This window comes from Acomys russatus, chromosome 18 (genome assembly GCF_903995435.1).
Source record: "Acomys russatus chromosome 18, mAcoRus1.1, whole genome shotgun sequence".
NCBI classification, from domain to species: Eukaryota; Metazoa; Chordata; class Mammalia; order Rodentia; family Muridae; genus Acomys; species Acomys russatus.
In genome coordinates this window covers 22,530,457-22,553,755 of record NC_067154.1, presented here as the reverse complement: position 1 = coordinate 22,553,755, position 23,299 = coordinate 22,530,457, and the positions used below count along the sequence as shown (strand labels likewise).

The 23,299-nt window shown below is 42.8% G+C and overlaps 1 protein-coding gene across 1 annotated transcript; it reads right to left on the bottom strand.

The window, feature by feature from the left end:
- On the bottom strand, positions 1-21,451 carry Olfm4 (olfactomedin 4). Its single transcript, XM_051161057.1, has 5 exons — positions 21,217-21,451; positions 15,680-15,832; positions 10,113-10,325; positions 7,748-7,907; positions 1-882 (listed from the first exon to the last, which is right to left on the bottom strand). Exons 1-5 carry the CDS (start codon positions 21,400-21,402, stop codon positions 65-67), a joined length of 1,530 nt encoding a protein of 509 aa, XP_051017014.1. The 5' UTR covers positions 21,403-21,451; the 3' UTR covers positions 1-64.
- Positions 21,452-23,299: the final 1,848 nt, after the last annotated feature.

Below are 23,299 nucleotides of genomic sequence, written 5' to 3'. Positions count from 1 at the left end.
CACTGAAGATGTCTAAGTATATGGAGAAGGCCATTTCCAACAAACTTTTTATTTCTTCTTCATCTTACATTAGGACAGGCTGTCTAGGCTCCTGTAAAAAGACAAGATCATAATTCAGAAGATAACCATCGTTGTAGACATAAAGTTTTTGGTCAAAGGGGTGATAATTAATGCTCTGAATTCTTTCCTGCATCTTCCTCATTGCGATGGCTAGATTGCCTTCCCTCCCTGTGTTTGTATCATAGTAGTAAAAAATCTCTTCTGTTTTGGTGTTCAAAGTGCGAGTAGCATAGAGAACTCCACATACCATGAAGGCATTTGAAACAGATGGTTTGTACTGCTTGGTAAGCCAAGTGCGTATCACCTCAAGAGAAGTATCATTGAGTTTACTAATCACTATGTTACCAGTGCTGGCCTCAGTTGCATAAATTACCCATAATCCTTGCTCATCCACAGCAAAGTCAATGTCTTGCCAATTCACATTAGCATATGAGAAGCGGTTATTATAGGCAGCCATAGGAAGAGGTCGAGTCACTGTAACTTCATTGGTAGTCAGGTTAATTTTGGCAATGTTCCCCCCATTGTACCAATTCACATACAGGTTGTTGTTGAATGCCACTGTACCGCCCCCTTGGCCATAGCGAATCCGATAGTCTCGAAAATGTGAATAGATTAGCAAATTATCCAGTGAGTTATAAAGTCTGTAAACTTCTAGAGCCCTCATATCTGAATTTAAAGGTGCCACCCAGTACAGGGTTCTGTTCGGTTCCTGAGGAGAATAATCTCGACCCCAGGCGCCATATTTATAACTAAATCCCAGCCAGTTGAGCTGAACCACAGAGGGAGCACTGATGTTCACCACACCGCCGTGACTGCAGCTTCCTACAAAAGAAGGGGGGAAAGACATTGTTAGAGAAAATAGATGATTAAAGAATTCACTATCCTAAGAACCAACATCAGTCCTCAAACTTTTTCCCCATCATGGTTCAATCACAATGGTGGCTCCAGAGGAAAAGAGCCCCCCCCCCCCTTTGTTTCCATTTCAGTGTGAGTCCACAGACAGATCTAGAAAACTGCCTCATGTTTTCATCAGTGGGCTTTCAAACAGAAATGGCTGTCATGTAACTATGTAAAGCCATATTTTAAAGTTTGAGATGCCTGGAAGAAAGGGGAAAGATATTTCATATATTTTCTTTTCCCAGAAAGCATTTTGCAATTATATTAATTTCATGTAGCAACATCAAGAAAGTAATATCATTCTAGAAACATATCCTTTCCTCACAAAGCCAAAGGTGCCACCCCAGGGTCAGCCCTGGGGAGAACAGTGATTGGTGAAAGATAAGAGTCTCCCTGCCATCTCTGGGACCCCACGTGTATATGCTCAGCAGGCACCAACACTGCTCTAAGCTAACTCCAAAGAGGAAGCTTTTTAAAATACAGCCTTTGATAGATCCAGACAGATAGTCCCATAGCAGTAGGATGGCAGCCTTGAGAAACTAAAGGCATTAACCATGAACTTGCATACTCTGTGCCCAGAACATAGCTCATGGCATAAATCACTTGGTGACCAGCTTGCCTCAGAACATTGAGATGAGTCCATCTTCGTGGACCCTTCCTGATCCATATGCTACTGCACCACAGAATGGAGAACAAACATGTGACTCTTCCCATCCTGACCAGTCACTGTCAGACTGTGAACAACCGAGTGGGGCCACATGCATTGGTCTATTGAATCTTCATTCCATGAAACCCTTGCGTAAATGACTCGGCCTGAGCAACTGGCCCTTTGGTTGAATATCCTCTGAAATGCCCTCCAACCAACAGGGTTTGTGATCTATATGTTTTAAAACATGAAATGAAATTCCTCCAGCATTTTTATGACATCTATCCAAAGAACTGGATACATTTTTTCTGGTGTTATAACAAATACTCATTTTTTTTTAAAAAAAAATCTTTTAAAATTATTTAAATAATAAGATGCTTTATTGGATAAACAACAAAAAAAAAAACCCCAACTTCAGGTACGTTTGAGGTCCTTTTCTATGTTTACTGCTCAGAATATGGAGGGGGAAAGGATGGAAGGAAGGAAGGAAAGATGTAGAAAGGAAGGAAGGGAGGGAGGGAGGGAGGGAGGAAGGGAAGAGAAAGGGCAGAAAACAAACACTATATCTGATTCTGAATGCCTGGAAGTAATCAAGGAGCCCTGGGGAGCACAGGTGTAATCTGGAGTCAAAAGCAAAGCCCACAGAACAGCCTGAGGTTAGCACTCAGACTTAAGGGAACCAAGTGACTGCCTTCATCCAGAAGGGGAAGACCAGCTCCCCTCCTTGCTAAATGCCTTGCTGCTCTCCCCACTCCTTACTCAAGGACTTCTGGGAGGTGAAACCATTACTCGAAATCTTGCTTTTATTTTTCCAATCTGCTGGGACTTTTCAGTCCCAGAATTAAATACGTGCTCTTTAAATGCTCTCATAAATCCACAGTTGGTGGGAAAGCCATCCAACCATATAACAGGTAGAGAAATAAAACCACACTCTACCCAACCTCAAATAATTTTGCATATCATTAAGCCGAATACAGTCACAGGTTTATTTTAATAATGCATGCACCATTTCATAAATAAAAAAGCAACGTGTGTTCAGCCAAGAGACTGCTCTCTGCTAAAGAAATAATAAATAAAATTATAAATTATTATTTCTTCCCCTAAAAGTGATCTCTCAGATGAATGCTTGTTTGCCTTTGTTTATGAAACAATGCATGAATTATTAAAATAAAGTTAGCAGTGTGTTCAGTTTAATGATAACAAAACCGTTCCCGTTTCCATATGCTAAAACTGGAATTTCTGGTTAAAATACCTAGCAGAGAGCTTATTTATGCAACCACATTTCACTGTGAGGAAATGAAAGTCACTTCTCTTCTTTCAGGTTGGGAGACTTAAGGGTTGCTTGCTTCATTGAACCTGACTTTCCTGGAAAGAACATATCCCAAGCCAACAGTAACACAATATTTCAGAAAAGTTGATGATGCTTATAACTTATCCTCACATTACCAGGGAGTTAAAGAGAGACTGTTCTGTCTCGGATGTGAAATCTTTAGATATGAAGGAACCAAAACACACGATTAATACTGCTAAAATTACAGCAATGGTTCCATCATTAAGACAATAATTCTACTTTAAATATAGCACTCATAGCATTCCTACTGACAATAATAAAGTTTTACCATTGCTTATGTTGACCAGAAACTTAAACTGTGCCTGTTACAAATATTGAAATTTAATGACACTTCAATTTCTTTTCATCTCCCAGCCATTCCTGAATACTCATTTATCCATTTTGCTACTTTCCCTTTATTTCTACTCCCTTTGGATATGTTTAGTGTTCTGGATATGGATAAAAGGAAGTAGAAAAGGGGACAGGAAAAAAAGAAAATATTATTGTCAGTACTGAGGCTGTAGCTACAGTCGTGATAAGTCAGAGGAACCGCTGTGGTGGGCTTCCACAGTGGCCAGAAACAAACAAGAAACCTGCCCAAACTGACAGTCATCTTTATGCCCACTGCTCAGCATAGTGTACCCCTCCCGTACTCTTTTTACTTGGACCTTCCACCTACTCGTTTTTATTTGATAACCTCTTTCCTATAAAGGTCTAAGATATATTCCATTCTCTTTATTGGCTATTTCCCATCCCAACTTCATCAGGACCCTCTGGCAACAATCAGATTTCCAGCCCGTGATCCGAGAACTCTCAAGGGCCAACAAACCATTTTGCATGTCCTGGTGGAAAAGAACAAAGCAGCAAAGCAGCAAGATCCAGAGCATCGTTCCAGCTGCTCTATAAGCAAGGATGCAAAGATAACTAATAAATAAGCAGGTAGGTGCCCTACAGGAACTGTCTTGTCATTCTAGAAATCACAAGGAACCCATTTGTTAAAGCAGCTATAGACACACATCAGCCTGGCACAGTCTAAGCTCTGACTCCACGTTTTAGTAACTATATATCATGGAACAGGTTGCTTATCAGTTTCAGACTCAGTTTCATTAAGCCAAATAAGCAAGGCCTACCCTGCTGGACTGTTGGAAAGAGCAGAGATAGAGATAAGATTGGCAATGCAACTCAAACAATAGTAGCTACCGTCATTATAATCACATTATGGTACAAGTTCTGATTTATATGGCTGTTTCCTAGGTGGTGGCTTTAGGTGTTTATTCACCCCTTTTGGTAGTCCTGGCAAACATAAGAGGGCCTAGCAACAAGAGAATAAAGGAATAAAAGACTAATCAAATCATTAAACTCTTCCTGTCAGTGGTGAAACACTTGGCATCCACCCGGCTACCCATCCGATGTGTTTACTCTGAAGAGTGTGGAGCAAGGAATCTCTATGCAAAGGTCCGCTCTTCAACACGCAACCCATTAGCTCCCGCCCTGGTATTCTCATACTCGTGAGCTTTGAAATGTGGCTATGCAAACTTTTAATGTAATAGAGTGTATTTTTAAAGCCAAACATGGCATGCCTACAGAGACCACTGATTTGTGGGTCTGTCGATGTAGATTCTCAGCTGGTCAACTAAGCTGTCTGTGTGCTAAGACTGGAGAAACTATGATTAATTTGTAAGAATTAGGCAATTAGCCCATGTGTGATGGCTCAAACTTCTAAGCCTAATAATAGAGAGCCTTAGGATATCAGCTTGGCATGAATGTCAGGCCAAACTGAACTACAGAGTAAAACCCGTCTCAAAAAAAAAAAATCCAATAACAATAGAGATATAATATGAATAAATTAATAAAATATATTTTTTAAAAATTAAAAAAAATCATTAGATCACAAAAAAAAATCCAAAATGACCAAAGAATTAGGCAAGTAAAATGATTATAATTGTAAAAAAATTGATAATAAATTGATTCTAGATCATTGGATATACTCTCAACATTCTGTGCATCTCCAAGGCTTAGAAATTTAGCATGCCCCCTAGTGTCTTTTATGTCCCATTCACTCACCCATCCTTTACTGTAGGTGCCTTATTTATACCTACAAAGCTTAATGTCCCCAAGCAGCGCAGTGACCCTGGGAATTATCACCAGGTTTTTTTTTAAATCTGTTATTGCCATTTAGGTTTAGAAAAAAAAATATACTGAAGTCAGTTGTTTGGGGGGGCACAGTTCATAAATAGAAGACCAATTATTTCAAGTTAGAAAGTTCTGTAAAATGAAGCAGAAAAAAGATGTTTTGCAGCAACACACACAAACACAGAGAGAGAGAGAGAGAGAGAGAGAGAGAGAGAGAGAGAGAGAGAGAGAGAGAGAGAGAGAATACATTGCTTTTTATTAAAACCAAAATAGACTGGGTCTAAGTTCAAGCTGATCACTAGGTTAGCAAACTGCAGCTGCAAGGGTGAATCCCAGAGAGTGCAGAATTATTTTAGAGCTGAGACGTGCATACATTCTCTCTCTCTCTCTCTCTCTCTCTCTCTCTCTCTCTCTCTCTCTCTCTCTCTCTCTCTCTCTCTTTCTGTGCAACTCTGCAGTTAAAAAAAAAAAGGCAGACAGGCCAGATTTTAAAGTCCCATAATAGTGAGGAACTTTAATTAAAGTCTCCACAGGCTCACAACTTTGTGGTGCCTGGGGATTTTCCAATTCTGCATTATCAACCAATCCAAACATAAAGAGAGCAAGTGAAAGAAATTGATTTAAAAACATGACAAAAAGTCAGTTTAATATAAACATCATAAATATAATATGAACAAAGCTGGAGAAGGGCCAAGTAGTTTGGCAGGGACCCAGGTACAGCCAAGGTTGTGAGAAAGTGAGTGGAAGTCTGGGTTCAGTTTGCTTAGACGACACAGCTGGGCCAAGACAGTTCGCAGAAGTCTAAGTGTAAAGGCCTAAGGAAAGGTTCTGGAAATATTTCTAAGGAAGATAACTCAAAAGTCTCACTTGCCTTCTTCCCTAAATACTAAGCAACAGATTTTTCTCCTCCAATGCCACGCCTAGGTGATTGACTCCTTACACTCTGAGTATCAGGGAAGTCCTGAGAGGACCAGGGATCAAAGGCATAATGCAGCATAAACTCGGTGACTGAGAGCTTGTGTGCCTTCAAGAAAAGTAGCATCCTTCAGACCCAAGCCCCTCCACTGAGCTATCAGAGAACTAAGTGAGATGGCCCTGAATATACCTCCTTCCTTTAAAAATGCCCTCATATCCGATTGGTGCGTAGAAACCTGGGCCAGGAAAATCTATTGCAAGAGCAGCATTTGCTGGGGGCCGTGTATTCATCTTTATCAGAGGCTGTGGCACAGCTTTGACCCCTGCCTCAAAGAGCTGCCGGGGTCCAACAAAACCAGCCCCTCCTGACATGCTCATAACACTGACTGACCCCAGACCAACGCAGCTTTAGTTTGTCTCTGAACACAGACCACGATCCTCACCCTAAATGCCCTCTGTAAGTCAGGTTAGAACAGATCTTGACTGCAGCTGGAGGGACATGGCTCCTGAGCAAGACCAAGAGGTTTATAATGATAGTCCTACCTAATTGAAGCCCTTAAAAAAAATTCCGTTACGTCGGCAAGATCCAGAAATATACAGTCCAAAGGAAAAGGCTTGTGACCATTGGAATTTGTAAAAAAAAAAAAAAAAAAAAAAAAAAAACAACAACAAAGGCTTCACAGTTTAATGAAAAGCGATGGTTCCCATTCAGGCTGAGATGTTTAAGACTCTGGGAGACGTTCCTTTGGTATGGTCATGGTGAAGGATGGGGCTGAAGGATATGAGGGAGCTGCTGGAAGGAGCTACTTCAGTGCACCAGGACACAGCCCTATCTCCACTCACAGCCAGGTTTTCACTTCAATTATCATGATCACTAATAATATCCGTTGCCAGTGTATGGATGCTGATTACAGAGCTCTGAGCTTCGCAAGCACTGTCTCATTAATTCCCATAGCAACCCTATAAGGTGAGGACAGTGATTCTCCCACTTCACAAATAAGAGGAAGGATCTTTCCCCTGCAGCCACAGAGCTGATAAAGTCAGGGATTCCAAAGCTATTCTCTGCAAGCTACCACTCCACTGCTCCCATTCACGGATGAATTTAGGTACCTGCCTGGTACACACATGCGCACGCGTGCGCGCGCGCGCACACACACACACACACACACACACTGTCCAATGACTAACTTAAGGGAGAATGAGATGCTATACTGTCCTACTGGATGGGTAGCAAGGCATGCCCATAGCACATGAGCCCAGCATCCCTTTAGTTCTCCGCGAGTTCCAGGACTCAGGATGATGCAGGTGCCCAGCACGCACTTCAGAAAGAACTAAAGATAAAGTGGGGAGGAGTGTGAAAGAGTGGAGAAAAGAAAGGAATGGCAGAAAAGCAAAAGCGTACACCCAGCCTATGCCTACATGAGCCAACCAGCCCTTTCCATCTGCCAGAAGGCAATGCCACATAAAGATCCTAGATCCGCTACCATCCCCAGTCCTATACCTTTTCTCTCCTTTAGACAGTTTTCCTGCTAAGACAATGCAAAAGAAATGTGTCACTCGTGGGTTTTGTTTAGAAAAACTCACTGTGCTCCCTCTCTGTGAACCCCAGACTATTGATAATAGGACTAGTAGAAAATGGGAGGATTTCAAATGTGAAAGAGTATAGAACTGCAACAATGCCACGCTTAGTCCATCACGACAATCCCAAACCAAGGCTCATTATGCTGTCTCATGCAAGTGGCAAAAACAAACAAGAGCAGGCTTACCAGGAGCAGGAGGAGGGGGTGTGGCAGGCACAAGCTCACTTTTAGAGGCCTCACATTCTTTCAGCTTGGTCTTCAGAGCCAAGATTTGCCGGCGAATGCTAAGGACGTTGTTTTGGTCTAGTGTCTCCAGCTTCTCTACCAGGAGAGTCATATTCCTTATCTAAGGAAATAAAAACTCAGAGTGACTTTATATTATTGTGCAATTTCCTTCATAAACATTCTGGGGCTGAGTTTGTCATTTAGTGAAACATTGCTACAGAATTCACCAGAGATCCTTCTGAATGGTTGCATTTGGAGGAATACATTTTATGGTTTAGACTGAACGCCTGTCACATCTCAGGCAATGTGTGTGACAAGAAGAAAGTGGCAAAGATTTTAACAGCTTTAATAACAGAGCACAGGCTCACTCTAGGCATGCACAAATGTCCATTAAAGTTCATTTCTAATAACCTTCCCTTATAAACTTGTGTTTATTCGTGTTGTATTATAATTAAGTTTCTAATGAATGGTGAGAGCTAGAAAAAATGTAAATTCTAAAATATGTAACTAGAATTCTCAATTATAGCTTATGTCATGACTGTGCTGGTTGATGTAAATTACCCAACCATAACATTAATATGATAATCTTATGCCTAGATCTTTAAAGACTTGGCTAAAAGATATTCACAAGAAATATTTTTTTTGCTTAATTCCTGAATGGTTTTATTTTTCAAATTTTGCACAATGTATTTTTATCATACTCTTTCCCTCTCCCCACTACAACTCCTCGCAAAATCTTCCCCTCTCCGCACTCATTCAGTTTCGTGCTCTTTCTCTCTCTTAAAGGACAAAAAACAAAGGAAAAAGGCAACTAAAAAACATGGAGCCCAATTTGTGTTGGCAATCTGCTTCTGAGCATGGGGTTGCTCTGGAGTGTGGTTGATGTACTCAGTGTCATTCAATTAAAGAGAACTAATTTTCCCTCTTTTAGTAGCTATCATTGACCAACAGCTCCTTGGCTAGGGGCGGGACTCTGTGCTCACTTCCCTTCCTTCACACTTAGACTCTTATCTTCCTTGAGCTTGCACAGGTTTTATGCATGCTGTCAGTCTCTGTGAGTTTGCTGTGTGTCTGCTCTGACGAATCTGGGAAATGCTATTTTCTTAAAATTGCTCACCACCTCTGGCTCTTGTAATCTTTCCACCTCCTCTTTTCTGCATAGATCCCTGAGCACCTAGGGCAGCGATGCGATAAACACAACCCATTCAGACCTGAATCCTCCAAAGTCTTTCCATTTCTGCACATTGTCCAGCTGTCAGTCTCTATGTTAATTACTATCTATTTCAAGAAGCTTCTCCACTGAGTGCTGAGTGATGCAGAGATCTATGGGTACAGCAGTATGTCATCGGGAGTTGTTTTATTGCTACGTTGGACAAATCACCATCCCAGATTTCAAGCTGTACTATAGAGCCACAGTAATAAAAAAACAGTGTGGCGTTGACATAAAAACAGACACATTGATCAATGTAACAGAATTGAAGACCAGACATGACTCCACACACCAATGGACACCTGATTTTTTTATAAAAACAAAACAAAACAAAACAAAAAAGCAGAAAATGCACACTGAAGAAAAAACAACATCTTCAACAAAGTGTGCTGGTCTAACTGGATAGCTGCATGTGGAAGATTAAAAATTTTGATTCATATTTATTACCTTGTACAAAACAACTCCAAACAGATCTACATTGGGCCTGATACACAAGACGTTTACATATATGGAGAATAAGTCTAAGAGAAATAGATGATCATTCAAACAAAGGAAGATATCCACACTCAGGTAAATTGTGTTTCTAGTCTCATGAGGATAAACCCAAGGCAGAGAAGATGACTGAGCTAAACACAGGCAAAGACAAGTCATTTAGATTTATATCATCACTGTCTAGAGAACTGGAAATGTCATTTAGTTCTGGGGCAGAAGTCTTAGTGTTCAACATCTGCTCCTCAGTCAACATGTTCCCAATATACTGAGCTTATTATATAAGTATAAGCATTCATCCAAAGTGGAGCATGGATGCACCGTGAGGTCCTGAGACAGTAGCAGAATTAGGGTGGAGGAAAGAGAGTATTCATCCAGGTCACACCACTTGTTCAGTCACTGGATGAAACACAGTACTTTTCTTTTATTACTATTTTTGTTTGTTTTTGAGGCAGAGTTTCTCTGTGTGACAACCCTGGCTAGCACGGAACTCTCTTTGCAGGCCAGGCTAGAACTCACAAAGATCTGCCTTCCTCTTCCTCCCGTGTGCTGGAATTAAAGGTGCGGGCCACCACTCCCAGCCCCCAAGTGCCTCGTCGATATGCTGAGAGGTGAGCCATTCCTTACCTCCACCTCCAGCACGTCAATAATGTCTGTGCTTCCAACAAAGTTCTTCTTCAGTTGGATGACCAGTTTTTGCATCTCCTTCACTTCCAGCTTGATCAGCTCAAAGTCCAGTTCTGTGTAAGAAATGCTGTCCCTCTCCATGACCTCTATGCGAACAGTCAGGTTCTGAAGCGTCTTCTCATACACGCTGATCTGCTGCACATACTCCTTCACCTGGAGAAGGAGCAGAAAGCCTCTGTCGACTCACAGAGCAATGCCAAATAGACTTGCTCTGCTACAAAATACTTGAAGATTATCTGACCTTTGTCAATCACTGCAAAGGAGTGGCTCAAAATATGGCCACCTCCCCCCCCCCCCTTTTTATAAATCCATGTGAACTAAAAGTGGCACATTACTGTGGCTTTTGGTTTCACTTGCCTATCCTGAAAATAATCTGTACATATATTTTAATCTCCATTTGAAGGTCTGAGGATGTTAACTCAGCAGACTGAACGGGTTGGGGTCATCTCTCTTCTCAGCTGATTTGCTTGAAATCAGAGTTTCTCATTCTCAGTACTATTGACACATTAAGCAAGTCTCTTTCTTGGGGTGGGGACAGCAGGAAATACCATGTGTTGTAGAATACTCAGTTGCTCAAGTGATGACAACCCAAAATGTCTAGAGGCATTATTGGCATTATTAAATGTTCCCTTTTGTTTCGAGCCATTGCTCTTAGTCTTGATCTTTTCTAGAAGGGGAGAAATGCACTGACTAGACTCAATGCATTCCTGATGAATCGTGTGCTGAGATTCCCCTCTGCCTTCTACAAAGAAACATGATAACCCAGCGTACTATGCAATATGTGAGTGTGGGCACAACTGCAAAGTGCACATTTCATTAAGTGTGCTCACATTCACTCCAAGAACTGATTATCGCAATCAGACCTTTAAATTACACATTTGTTGCATATATTTGAATGTCTGATCATTAAGTTAAAATTCCAAAATTTCCCTTGGTGCTTGAGTGTATAATTGGAATCTCCAAAAGGATATTTCAATAAACAGTCGGTGACACTTTTTTTCTGTATGTGATCTCTAAAAGAAATGTCATGGTTTTTCAAAGACCTGCTCATTAAAAAGGTGCTGCTTTCAGTTTCTTTTTTTAAATGTGAGCATAAGTAATACTTCTCCCTAAACTCACTAATGTCAAGTGTCTGGATGGCTTCAGACAGATGTTGACCTGCGGTCTTTCTAATGACAAAGCCAGCCCCAACTCCTGTCATTGTAGCCCTTCCACTTAACCCCACCATGCAAATTAGAATAGACTGATAGGCCACAGACCTTCAGAGCCAGGGCCTCAGGAGAAGAGGATTTTAATGAACACTGGAATAGCAGCCCTTGGTACCAGTACTGTATTACCTCAGGCAAGTGAAGTTCACTGCCGTCAGATGTCCCGTTACTCAGAGACTGATAGGAATTGTGACATTTTGGTGGATGCAGGTTTTTTTTTTTTAAGGTGTAGGAGGTGCATATAAATAATAAGCCCCTCCTCAAAAAAATAAACACAGACATAAGGTGTTCAGGTTTCAATTTCCTTTTTAAAAAAATGGCCACAAAACCTTGCCTGTGGTAAAAACATAATAATAATGTACCAATTCATTGCAGAAATGGAAGTTTGAGAAATGAGTGAGCTTGTTGGCATTTGGCCTTGCCAGCTCTTGAAACAAATGAAACAGCCTCAGCTTTCCTGGAACGCTTTGGTGGCACATTACAGCTTGCAAATGAGCAATGCAACTGTCATCTCTGCTAAATAAAAGGCAGTTTCCCCCCGGTCCTCACAGAAAACCAAGGCATGGCCTAGAGTTTGTGACCTGTGAGAATTTGTGCTGGGCCCTGCCTCAAGTTCAGATATAAAACAAAAGATCTCCCTAAATCTGGCAGGAAACTTCAAAGGGTGATCCTTTCCGCTGACATTTGGAGGAAAGCTGGGCTGGAGAAAACTTGAAGATGGGCTAGGAAAGCTTCATATGTGCAGGTGTGTAGATTTTGTGCGTGGAGATGGCACAGACAGCCATGAGAACCTGAGGGTTTGTCCTGGGTAGTTTTGACTCAGTGACAGCAGGCCAGGTACATAGTGCCCAGCCCCACACCACTGACATTTAGTACCCTTAGCACATTCTTCCCTCCTGGATTCAGAATAGCTGTTCTAAAGAGAGAGAGAGGAAGCCCAAGTGGGGCATTTGTCTCCAGAGGATGCTCAGTAATGTCTAAAGACATTTTGGTTGTCACAACTGGGGATTGATTATGTGTTGCTGGCATTTAGAGGCTAGCAATGCTGTAAAATGTGCTAGCAAAAGTACGTGTCTAATGGGTCTAAGCTGGTGAGGACACATAGCTGTGGCAACATCTTTGCCCCAATTTTCTCACTACAGAAAGTGTGAGCCTGAGAACACTCACAATGCTTGTCTTCAAATCACCAGGCTGACATTCAGTTTCCACTTTATTTTCTTTGGTATGCTCTTAACTGTGTGGGGGAGAGGGTGGGGGTGGGTTTGGAGCTTATTTTGGGGTGGCTTCTGTTGTTTCTTGCAATAAACGTGGTCTTGTCATAAATAAGGAGGTAATGTGGCTGGCTATTCAGCTAAATAATTAGTCTGGTTCATAATTCTGTTGGCTCTTTAAAACCCATGAACATAACTATAGCCAGATTTCTTGAAATAAGTAAATGGACTTTGAAACATACTGTTATTTTCAACATATCCTTAAAAGCAAATGCAATTAGGTTAATTGACCCGGAAAATATCATCAAACTGTTCAGTATTTGGTACAAGAACTGCCTGAGCTGAAATCTAACTTCAGTACCCAGTGGACAAATGGCTTAAATTCTCCAAGTTTTACTCTACTTTCAAAACCAAGGGTGTTGACATCAAGCTTGCAAGATTACTGCAGAGACTAGCGATTATGTACACTAAGGGCCTTGCTAATGGATGCTCTATGAATTTTAGAAATTAATAGATAAATGGTGATTTCAATGCTTTTCAGTCTGACCTTTTAATTTACTTTTATTCCACTGCAGAAAGCATTGCTCAATCAATGTTGTTTGTTTATGGGTTGTTCAAATGTCTCCCAGGCTGTTTCAGTGTTCTTATGCATGAGCATCTATTAGCAAATGTGTCCTTTTAAACGACTTACCCCAAGGACTAGCAAGAGAGAGAGAGAGAGAGAGAGAGAGAGAGAGAGAGAGAGAGAGAGAGAGAGAGAGAGAGAGAAGAAAACAAAACAACAACAAAAACGGAGCTGCCTTTTGTGTCATCTCCTTCCCAAGTATGGTCACACAGGACATGTCATAAGCAACAGAAAATTCTAAAAAGGCTTTGGGCATTTTCTGCAGAGGCAGCTCCCTGACTTCCCTGTGTACTGACAGATAATGAATTAATGGTAGGCAGTCTCAAGCCTTTCACTTGCTTGGAATGGGCATCCTCCCAGGTCCCTAGATAAATACTGATTTCTAAGACAGCTTGGGGACAGCTATAATAATTCACCTAGAAATCCAGATGTCCTCAGCTAAAGAGATAACTCCGGATTTGAAGGCATAGCTGACCTACTGCATATCTTGGGTCTTCTCAGAAGAATAATAACAGCCAGGGCAGGGCGGGAAGATCTAACTTGATTCTGAAGACTCAAATCCCTGATCTGACTCTAGCAGACAAGAGAGGAACGACCTCAGGGAAGAGCCGATACCTGTATGAACCTTGGGTTTTCTGCCATTAACATGGAAGTGGAGTGAAAAGACCAGTCCGTCTCCATTACAGGCTTGCTTGGGAGGACAGGAATACTAGAAGCACTTGGACAACACAAACAGAGGTTGTTACCATTGTCACTGGTGTCATCTATCACAGCAAATCAACCAGCAAACCTCAGCTGATAGCCAACTCCTTTGCTAGGCTTATATTTCAAGTTCTGGGGATTGAGGGTAGGGGACAAACTATTGGCACCTTTCAGAACTGAAATTTTTTCTCACCTAGGCTGCCCCCTCTTTCAGCAAATTGTTAGCAAAGCAGGTGCCACCTGCCCCACGCCCACTTATGGCATTGGAATTGAATGCCCCACATTCACAGACCTGGCAAGCCACATACTTTCCCTGGAGCAGCTTGGGGCTTCAAACTGCCCTTCCCACTCCTGCCAGCAAAGAGGACATGCAAATCAGTGGCTTCCACTATTTCAAAGCAAATGACTCCAACTGAAAAAGATCTTTACCTAGGATTTTCCTCTACTTGTTATGTTTTTATGCATAACTTCTTATCTCTACTTGATTATGCTGGAATAAGGCTATGAATATTAATGGTTGGAATTTATAATTTAGTACTGTGCCTTTTCTGCTGATTAATTCAAGGACATTTTATTTCTTAGGAAGCTAGGTTCATGGAGTAGTCAAACACATTTTCCTGGACACTCACTTTAACTTAGAATATTTATCTACTGATTCAGGTTGAAAGCGGGATCTCAAGCTCGCCATAATTTTTTGTCTTAAAGGATAACTATATTGGATGTTGAGGCGGCTACACTTAAATTGCACAGGAAAACTTATTTGGAAGGCTGCAGTAAAGCCAGAACTCCTTGTAAATTAATGGGGTTGTATTAAATAATGCACAATGTGATTATATTCTAGCCTGGACTTCACCTGGGCATAAAATAGGAGCCTTTCTAATTGATTTGTAGCTTGGCTAAAAGGCTGGAAGGGGTTGAAACTGGAAGGCAAGTCACATTGCTCCAGCAGGCTCAGAGAAAGGCAAATCCTTCGGAATAAATTCCTCTGGCCACACAGAGCAGAAACCAGAAGGTTCTAGGCAGGCTTTTCCCTAAGGCTGAGAGATGTAGAAATCTCCATTTAAATTCCTAAAGAAGCCTTCAATTTTGATCTGTTGGGAGACATGTGGAATGAAATATTCCTGTTGTGACTTCAAAAATTGTCACCAAGATGGAAGGGAGAAGAAAGAAGGAGGGGAAAGGATTTACACAGATTTAAATGCATGCATCAGTAAAGGGGGGATAGGAAAAGAGAGAAGGAAGAAAGACAGGAAGGAAAATTGAGAATGGAAAGGAGAAGATTGGAAGGAGAAAAGGAAGGAGGAAGAGAAGGAGGAGGAGGAAGAAAGGGTCATCTAAAGGTGAGAGAACGCCAACAAGAGCACAATGATAAAAAGACTCAGGAAAGAAAGAGGAGAAAGATTAGGTAGAATGACCAAGAGGAAGAAGAAGCAAGGCACAGTGAACAGGAAGCCAACAGAAACAATAATGAAATAGGAACTGAAGAAAATATGACAGAGAAGGAAAGATAGACTAGATCTGAAGGGGATAGAGAAGTGGGGAGAGAAAACAAATCAAAGCTGGAAAGATCAAAGACAGTCAAAGAGAAGAAGCCACAAAACAAGGTTGCAGGACCGACCAGTCTTTTCCACTGTGTGAGGAACGGTCCGGCTAAGCCTTGATCCCAGTCTCTTCCCTCTGTCTTCTTCCCCAGTCTTCTTGCCCTCTGGTGTGAGGAGGTCTACTATAAGTCAAGACATAGCTTGAAAAGAAAACACTTACCTTAGAAAACTCTTTCTCAAATTTCTGAGAAAGGATGTAAGCTGTGAACTCTAAGCGCTCCACTCTGTCAGCAGGAAAGCTGGTGTCCGGCAGGGAAACGGAACACTGGCAGGTCCCATGGCTGTCCACAGAGCCAGTGAAATTGGAAAATGACTGTAAATAATAAAAGGCAAACATTGGTAATAAGCTGGGAAGTGAACATTTTAGGCAACAGAGCGACAGGAGCTGGCTTGTTGAAAGAGTGACTGAAGGCAAACACATAGAATCCGACACACCAATCAACAACATCACATAGAGAAGCCAAGCGCCATCTCCACCCACTGGTTAAGCCACTGTCAGCAATTTGTACCGAAAAGAAGATTCTGCATGTTTGAGGGGTCCTAAAGAACCCACTGCTGTCTCTGTGCACAGAAAAGAGAATAAGAAGGGGACAAAAGTACTGTGTTTGAGAGACTACTAAGTTTGAACATCCGTTCTTCCATTTGCCAGATATGACAAGCCTGAGGCTATTCCCTCCTCTATAAAACTCTCTGATTGGTGGGTCATCCACTAGAATAAGGAGGTTGTGTGAGCTCAGTCTCCAGAATGTGGCCAGTGATTGAGTGCTGTCTTTTCTCTTTCTTTCTACTAGTTTTCACACACGTAAGCACACACACACACACACTTTTACTCCAATCCCAGTCCAGTTTCTCCCAATTATAATAAAGAAACAGTGAAGGTTTGTGGGCCATGGTAAAGATACCCAGTGAGAATTCAAATCCTCTCTTCAGCTGGGAAATTATAAAATTCACATTTTTCCAAATGGAAACAAGCCATCTATTTGCTCAAAAATTGAGTAGCATATGAGTTTGTAGATTCTTCACAAAGTTCTCAAATAGAAGCTCTCTAGCTTACTACGTGCAACAAAAAAAAAGTCATTTTAAAATATTTGAAGTTTCTTTAAGATATTCAGGCTCACACTCCGATGCCACTGCATATTTTAAAACGACAGGTTTGAAGGATTCTGTTTTTCTTTTGTCCCCTTTGAACTACCCCAAGGGGATCCTGGCACAATTAACATTTTTCATTATTACTCTCGCCTTGCAGAGTGAATCTTGTCAGCCAACTGGCTGTGCTTTGTAATGACCTCATCGGAAGACTAGCCCCAAACTCTCCTATGAGCATCAGCCTGAAGGGAATCTTTATGAAACTAAAGAGGAAAGAGCAGTTTCAGAGTCTAGAGAGATTCTCTCCATGCCTCAGAGTTCACATCAGCTGACTGCAGCTGAGTGCATCTGCTCCATGCACAAGCTGCCTCTACTGATCTCTAAGGCCCCTGAGCAAACTTGGGCTAGATGCTCCTGTAATCGAGATTGAGCCCATGGTGACCTCTGGCCAATTAAGGCTCTTGCAAAAGATGGTGACCGTGCTGGGTTTAATGAGCTCAAGCTTCTCTCTAAGATGATAAGAATGGAGAGAGAGAGAGAGAGAGAGAGAGAGAGAGAGAGAGAGAGAGAGAGAGAGACGGAGAGGAGAGAGGAGAGAGGAGAGAGAGAGAGAGAGAGAGAGAGAGAGAGAGAGAGAGAGAGAGAGAGAGAATGAGAATCTGCATGTGGAAGGCAGAGGACAACCCCATGTCCTTCTGTAGGCAACATTTGCCTTTTGTCTCATTGAGACAGTCTCTCATTGGCCTGGGACTCACCAAGCAGGCCAAGCTGCTGGTCAGAGAGCCCCAGGGATCCTCTTCATCCAGCCTCCCAGCACTGGACAACAACCCCACACTACCATGCCTGGCTTTTAAATTTGGGGTTCTGAGGAACAAGCTCAAGCAAGTCCCTTTACCAGCTGTGTTATCCTCCCAGCCCTCCATTCCAGGAAAAGTCTTGACATTGACCCCTCCTGTCCAAGTTAGATCCCTCCATCAGGGATCAGGAAGTAAGGCATAGGAGCAAGCGGGTCTATGCTGCACATGGGAGCAAGGGGGGGGGGGGGGGGGGAAGGATCGGGGCTGGGTCTTTGCAAAGAACGCATAGGACTGGACAATATATGCCAGGAATCTGTCAGAGTGGTTGGATTCTTTCCGCCTCAGATCTATTAGCCTGTGTAAAGGCAGAAAGACTCTAGCACAGGTATGCCAAGTCTTTCACCGGCTTTGAAGAGATTCCTTATCATAATAACCATCTAGCAAGGAAAGAAATCTTGCATTGCATTGACAAGAGGAGGTTAATTAGTTTCATAAGACAGGGTGGACCAGTCCTGGAGTTCTCTGAGAAGCTCTGTCAGCTCTGGAAACAGCAGGGATCATCAAGCAGTCTCTAGACAATCAACTAGGAACTACCAGCTAACAACTTTTAGTCCTGAAGTTCACCTGAAAGACAAGCAAATAATTATAAGCCTTGCTGACAGCCATTTCACTGGCTTCTATTGAACGTCTCTGTCCCTGTCCTGTGGACTCCATCCTGCTTATCATCAGCCCAGCGTGCTCAGCTGACATCAAAACGGTCCATAAGTTTGATCAGTGTCTCCCATTAGAGATATTTCTGCTCCTGGAATTCAAAGACAATGAAGCTAATGGTGATGAGTCTCTCTGCAGTGAATGCTTAAACTACATGAGTGAATTGTGGGGAATGGGATGCAAAGACAAGTGCTTGTCCGCTTGGCCTTCGAAAGGATGTGCAATCCCCTTGTGGAGGGCAAGTAGAACCCTGTGTGACCCACAATAGTGACAACATTGTTAAGCTCTCACTTGGTATATGTTCAATTAACATTGACTAAGGTCTACAATACACTACGTTCTGTCATTAAAAGCTGATTAAGACCAATTCTGGCCCAATCAGGCCCACTTTCATTCTGAATGCCCTAGGGGCTTTTTCCCAACAGCTTCACACCCTGGTGACAGAAGCACACAGACCACTGTGGTTCCCACTCTGTCAGTGGATGTGAGGAGCCTTCCTGGCATCTTTGAGAGGACATGGCCACTTCTTCAGAGGCACACACAGTGCTCTGAGCCCTCCAGCAGACGGTGCGACTCACATTTGTGATTTAAGGTCACAATTGGCTCTAATTAGCAGCCAAATCTAAGTGCCCACAAAGATTCACGACATAAAATAATAGTACTCGGCGTTTCCGAAGTACAGAAAATTATACGTTTGGAACTTGCTCAATGACAGTTATAAAAAGGTTTTCCACTACTTTCCAACGAGCTCATCAAGCTGAAAGCCAGCCCTGGAAAATTAGGTTTATAGTGGAATTGACACCTGGTCCACTATAAAGAGGCTGGAATTGTGATATGGACTCACCCACCACAGGCAGATAAGCGAACGAGGTAGGAAACTGAAGCTTCTAAGTATAACTTAACTGCTACTTCTTATCTACTCTTAAATATTTGTCTTCTTGCCAGACAGTGAGCACTTTGAATTCCTCTGTTCCCTCACTGGTATTTTATTTTCTATTATTACAGCAGATGATGTCACATCGAAATGCTGGGTTTTGATTGGTAGTGAAGCTTTATAACAAATCATTATTGTTAATCACATTTTACCAAAAAAAAAAAAAAAAAAAAAAAAGCATAGCTCATCCTAATTGTCCCCAGAAATTGTTTAGTGCCCTGAGATAGAATTTCCAGCCAGTATATTACTGTGATTCTCTGAGCTGAATCTGCTTTTCAAGGCAATTTTCATCTGTACCCTGGACATATGAAAGCTGCATACAACAAGATGGCTTTCACAACAGGCTCCTTTGACATACGTTAACATCTGAATGAAACAACTAGCCTAGCATGAGCAGACAGATCTGGGGAGATGGACCTTTCCAGTGTGGTGACTTTAAGCCAATGGCCTCACCATAGTAAGCCTCAGACTTAACATCTCTGAAATGGGACCATTACCTTTACCCAACTCTTGGGGTTTAAATAAGCCACCATTTTATGTATTAACCTAGTCTTGGCACCCATTAGGCATGTAGTGAACATGATGATGCTACCCTCTAGGCCCCATGCAAGTCATTTGTTGATCACATTTTCATTGACTACACAGATTTTAATGATGCTCAATGCAGACATGCAAACAATGGCCTCTCCTTCCCTTTTTTTTCTATCCATCCTTCCACTCAGACAAGTTCATGAAAGCGCCTGGCTAGAGGATCTCAAAAGGAAACACCTAGTAATTCTGAAGGAGAGACATTAATGGAGTACGGAGCCCTTGAGCACAAGTTACCCTGCAGTGGCTAGCCTGGGCAGTTCTGCAGAGTAGGACTCCTGAATCCCGTCCCACATCCTGCAGCTCCTCCGCGCCTCTTTCTAGTTTTCCCCCAAAGGAAAGCCAAAGAGTTCCCATTCCCACCAAAGAATTAGGCAGTCTGTACATTCTACACCAGGAGTCTCTCCAGGCCCGTTGCCGAGAACATGGAACCTTTTGCTGGCTCATTTCACTGCTGCAGTTGCTGACCCTGGAAATAGGCCTAGCAATTCCATATTGGAAAAAAAAAAGATTGAAAAGAGTTAGTATTCCCTCGGGAAATTTCCACATGTAATGGCATTTTCCTAAGACTAGTAATTCCTCTTCTTATAATCTATGTGCTCTCTCTCTCTCTCTCTCTCTCTCTCTCTCTCTCTCTCTCTCTCTCTCTCTCTCTCTCTCTCTCTCTCTGTGTGTGTGTGTGTGTGTGTGTGTGTGTGTGTGTGTGTGTGCGTACATATGGATGTGCTTGTGTGAGTGTGTGCACATGCTTGTGTATGGAGAGATAGTCTATTTCTTTCTCTACTACTTGGCATTTATTTGGCCTGAGATAAGCTCTATCGCTCAATATGAAGCTCATCAATTAGCTAGAATGGTTGGAAAGCAAGCCCCAGAGATCCTCCTGCCTCTGCCTCCTCCGACCAGGGATGGCTTTGCAGATGTGTGCTGCTTTGCCTGGCTTTTTACGTGGGTGGTAGAGATAGACATGGGTCCTTACACTAGTGCAGAAAGCCACTTACTGACAATTCCATGCCTTCAGGACCCATTTCCCATCTTCCTTATAAAGTAGGTGCAGAGGAGCTATCAGGGCTCCAGCTGTCACATGGAGACTCTCATTCCCTCGGAGTGTATTATTTACCCTGACAAGCCTCCTTCTGGGCAGCAAATCATTTGCATAAACTTTCCAGGAGGGGTATCCCTTTCCTAAATCTCTCATCCCAGACAACACAATATAATTAAGTGGACTTTTTAAATGCCTGAGTTGTAAACGCCCATGCAGGGTAGAACCACAGCATCTGGACCTTTAAGAGTCTCCTCACCACTGATCCTACAGGTCAGCCTGGGTTGAGAACACGCCTTCCCCCAAATACATTACCTAGAAAACTGGGATGCTTTCTCTCCTGCTAACAATTTAATTATGTCACCCAGGCTTTAATTCATTTCCCAGGCATCTACAGTGAACAGAAAGAGTCATAAATCCTTTAAAGTGCCCATGTCTAGTCATCCATGAAATTGTATTCAGGTGCCCCCTTCCCCCAAAAATAAAAAAAGCGATCAGAAAGGAATTGAACATGTCTCACCAAGACTCAGCAACTCCCTCACCTGAGACACAGTACTGCCTTCTGCTCCCAGAGGAAACCTGGTAGTTGTAGCCTGGGGTGGTGCTGAAGCTGTGGCCAAGTCTAGGGAAGAGACAGGGCCCAGAGTCTCCAAAGCCCTGGAGGAAGAGGTAAGGTAAGAGATAAGGTAGAGCAAAGAGGCCAGAAGGGAAATAAGGCTGCAACTCATCTTGCCTTCTTAGCTAAGGTGCTGGCTTCTCCCCTGAGCCCCAGGGCTTCTTATAGCTCCCCATGGGGGATTTCCCCACAGCCAGCAGGTGAAGAAAGAGGAAGCAGTCACAGAACATGTGACCCACCCTAGGAGGGTCAGGACATCTGCAACCTGAGTCCTGTCCACACCCAGCCACCGAGCCCCACCTGCCCTTAGATTCAGATTTCTCTGTCGCTGCTGCCACCGGCCCCCCCACCTCCTCCCCGTCCCCGATAAATATTAACTACACAAATTTCCCCAAGCTACTATCTGGTTTTTAACTTGATACTTCCTGGAAGGAGATAGAATCAAAGTAGCCTTTGTAGACGAGACAGACTTTGGAGGTCCCTAGGAAAAAAAAAAGCAACCCTTGGCCGTTTGCCCAAAAATGACTTGTGGGTGTTTGCATCCATTTTGCTGAGTTCTGCTTTGCATAGAGACAGTGGCATGGGCTCACCTTAGACTCTGTGACTCTCCTCTAAGATGTCTGAGGCCTTCCTCTTCGGAACATACTGCTCAGGTTGGCTCTTGCCTACTCTGCTTCTATTCCAAGTTCTTTCAACAACCCCACCAAGATGTTGTTCTCCAGAATTATACACAGGACTCTGCACTCTGCACTTTTAAAGAAAAGGAGAAAAAACAACTGAACAAAGGATCTAGGTGACCCATTGATTATTCCTCCAGGTCAGGGGTATTGCTCCCAAGCCAAGCAAAGAAATCTAAAGGAAGCGTTTTTTGTGACGTCATTGCTGCCTACTCTGTGTGGGCTAGCCAGGTACTCAGGACTCACAGGTGACTTTTCGCACTAGTGAAATTGCTAGGATACCTTCTCTGTTACCTAGCTGACCTAGCCCTGAGCTTCAGACTCCCTTTGCCTCTCTTCCACACTGTACACGCCTTTGTGACCTCAGATTTCTTCCCTGCAGAGGGAGAAATATATTGGCCTTAATATTAAAATCTAGTTCTGTCACTCAGGAGCGGGGGGCCTTGGGCATGCCATTTAGACTCTTTGTGGTTATAACAATCCCTCAGTGAAATGGTATTTTGAAAGTTGCTTATATGATTTATAATGCTACACAAATGTCAAGGTTCTTTTGGCTTTGTGTTCAATTTCCAAAACCCTGGCTCCTTATGTAAGTCCATGGAGTTTAAAACAAAAAAACCAGGCTGAGACTATACTCTGTCTCAGCCCATCCCAGGAGCACTTGGGAAAAACCTGGTTTTGTGGGGAGGGCTTCACAGCTTAACCTTATAAGCTCCGTGAACCCTCCAAATCAACATGGTGCTCGGGTGAGAAACCAAGTACATGATTCACATCCTCGGGGGGAAAAAGGAGAATGAAAAAGAGAGAGAAGAGATGGGGGAAAGGGCAAAATAAAAGCAGGACTGTGACTTTTAAGTGCCCCCCCCAAACTCCCTTGAGCTGTTTCCCCTGGTTCAGACCTCCACACTGCCCCTGACTCAGGAGGGCTGAATGAACAAACCACTCTGACTAGCTTCCACAATTTCAGAGTTCACATTTCCTCACCACCCAGGCTGGCGGTGCTGACTCCAGCACTACCCACATTGAAGCACACTTGCCGAGTCACCCAAGGGTATCTACTCAAGCCGGTGTATACCTAGTCTGTGGGACATGGAATGGGGTGCAGCTAAAGGAGACCTAGAAAGGATGGGAACTCAATGCCAGAAGCTTCTTAGAAACACCACCATCCACCTAGCATCAATCCAAAGGTGTGATGGCGGTCAAGTTCAGAGACCTCTGACCCAAGGCTAGCTGTTTAAAGAGTAAGAACTATATTTTCACCAGCCAAGGACAATACAGGAGGTAAACTTTAAACCCCTTCCCAGATCTAGCCAATGGTCAGAATATTCTCCA

Excerpts from the sequence above, each read along its gene's own strand:
- Olfm4 (XM_051161057.1), bottom strand. The coding sequence starts at position 21,402 with ATGAGTTGCAGCCTTATTTCCCTTCTGGCCTCTTTGCTCTACCTTATC. Across the intron at positions 15,833-21,216 it reads AAGGCAGTACTGTGTCTCAG|TCATTTTCCAATTTCACTGG; the intron begins GTGAGGGAGTTG and ends TATTATTTACAG. Across the intron at positions 883-7,747 it reads ACCCCCTCCTCCTGCTCCTG|GAAGCTGCAGTCACGGCGGT; the intron begins GTAAGCCTGCTC and ends CTTCTTTTGTAG.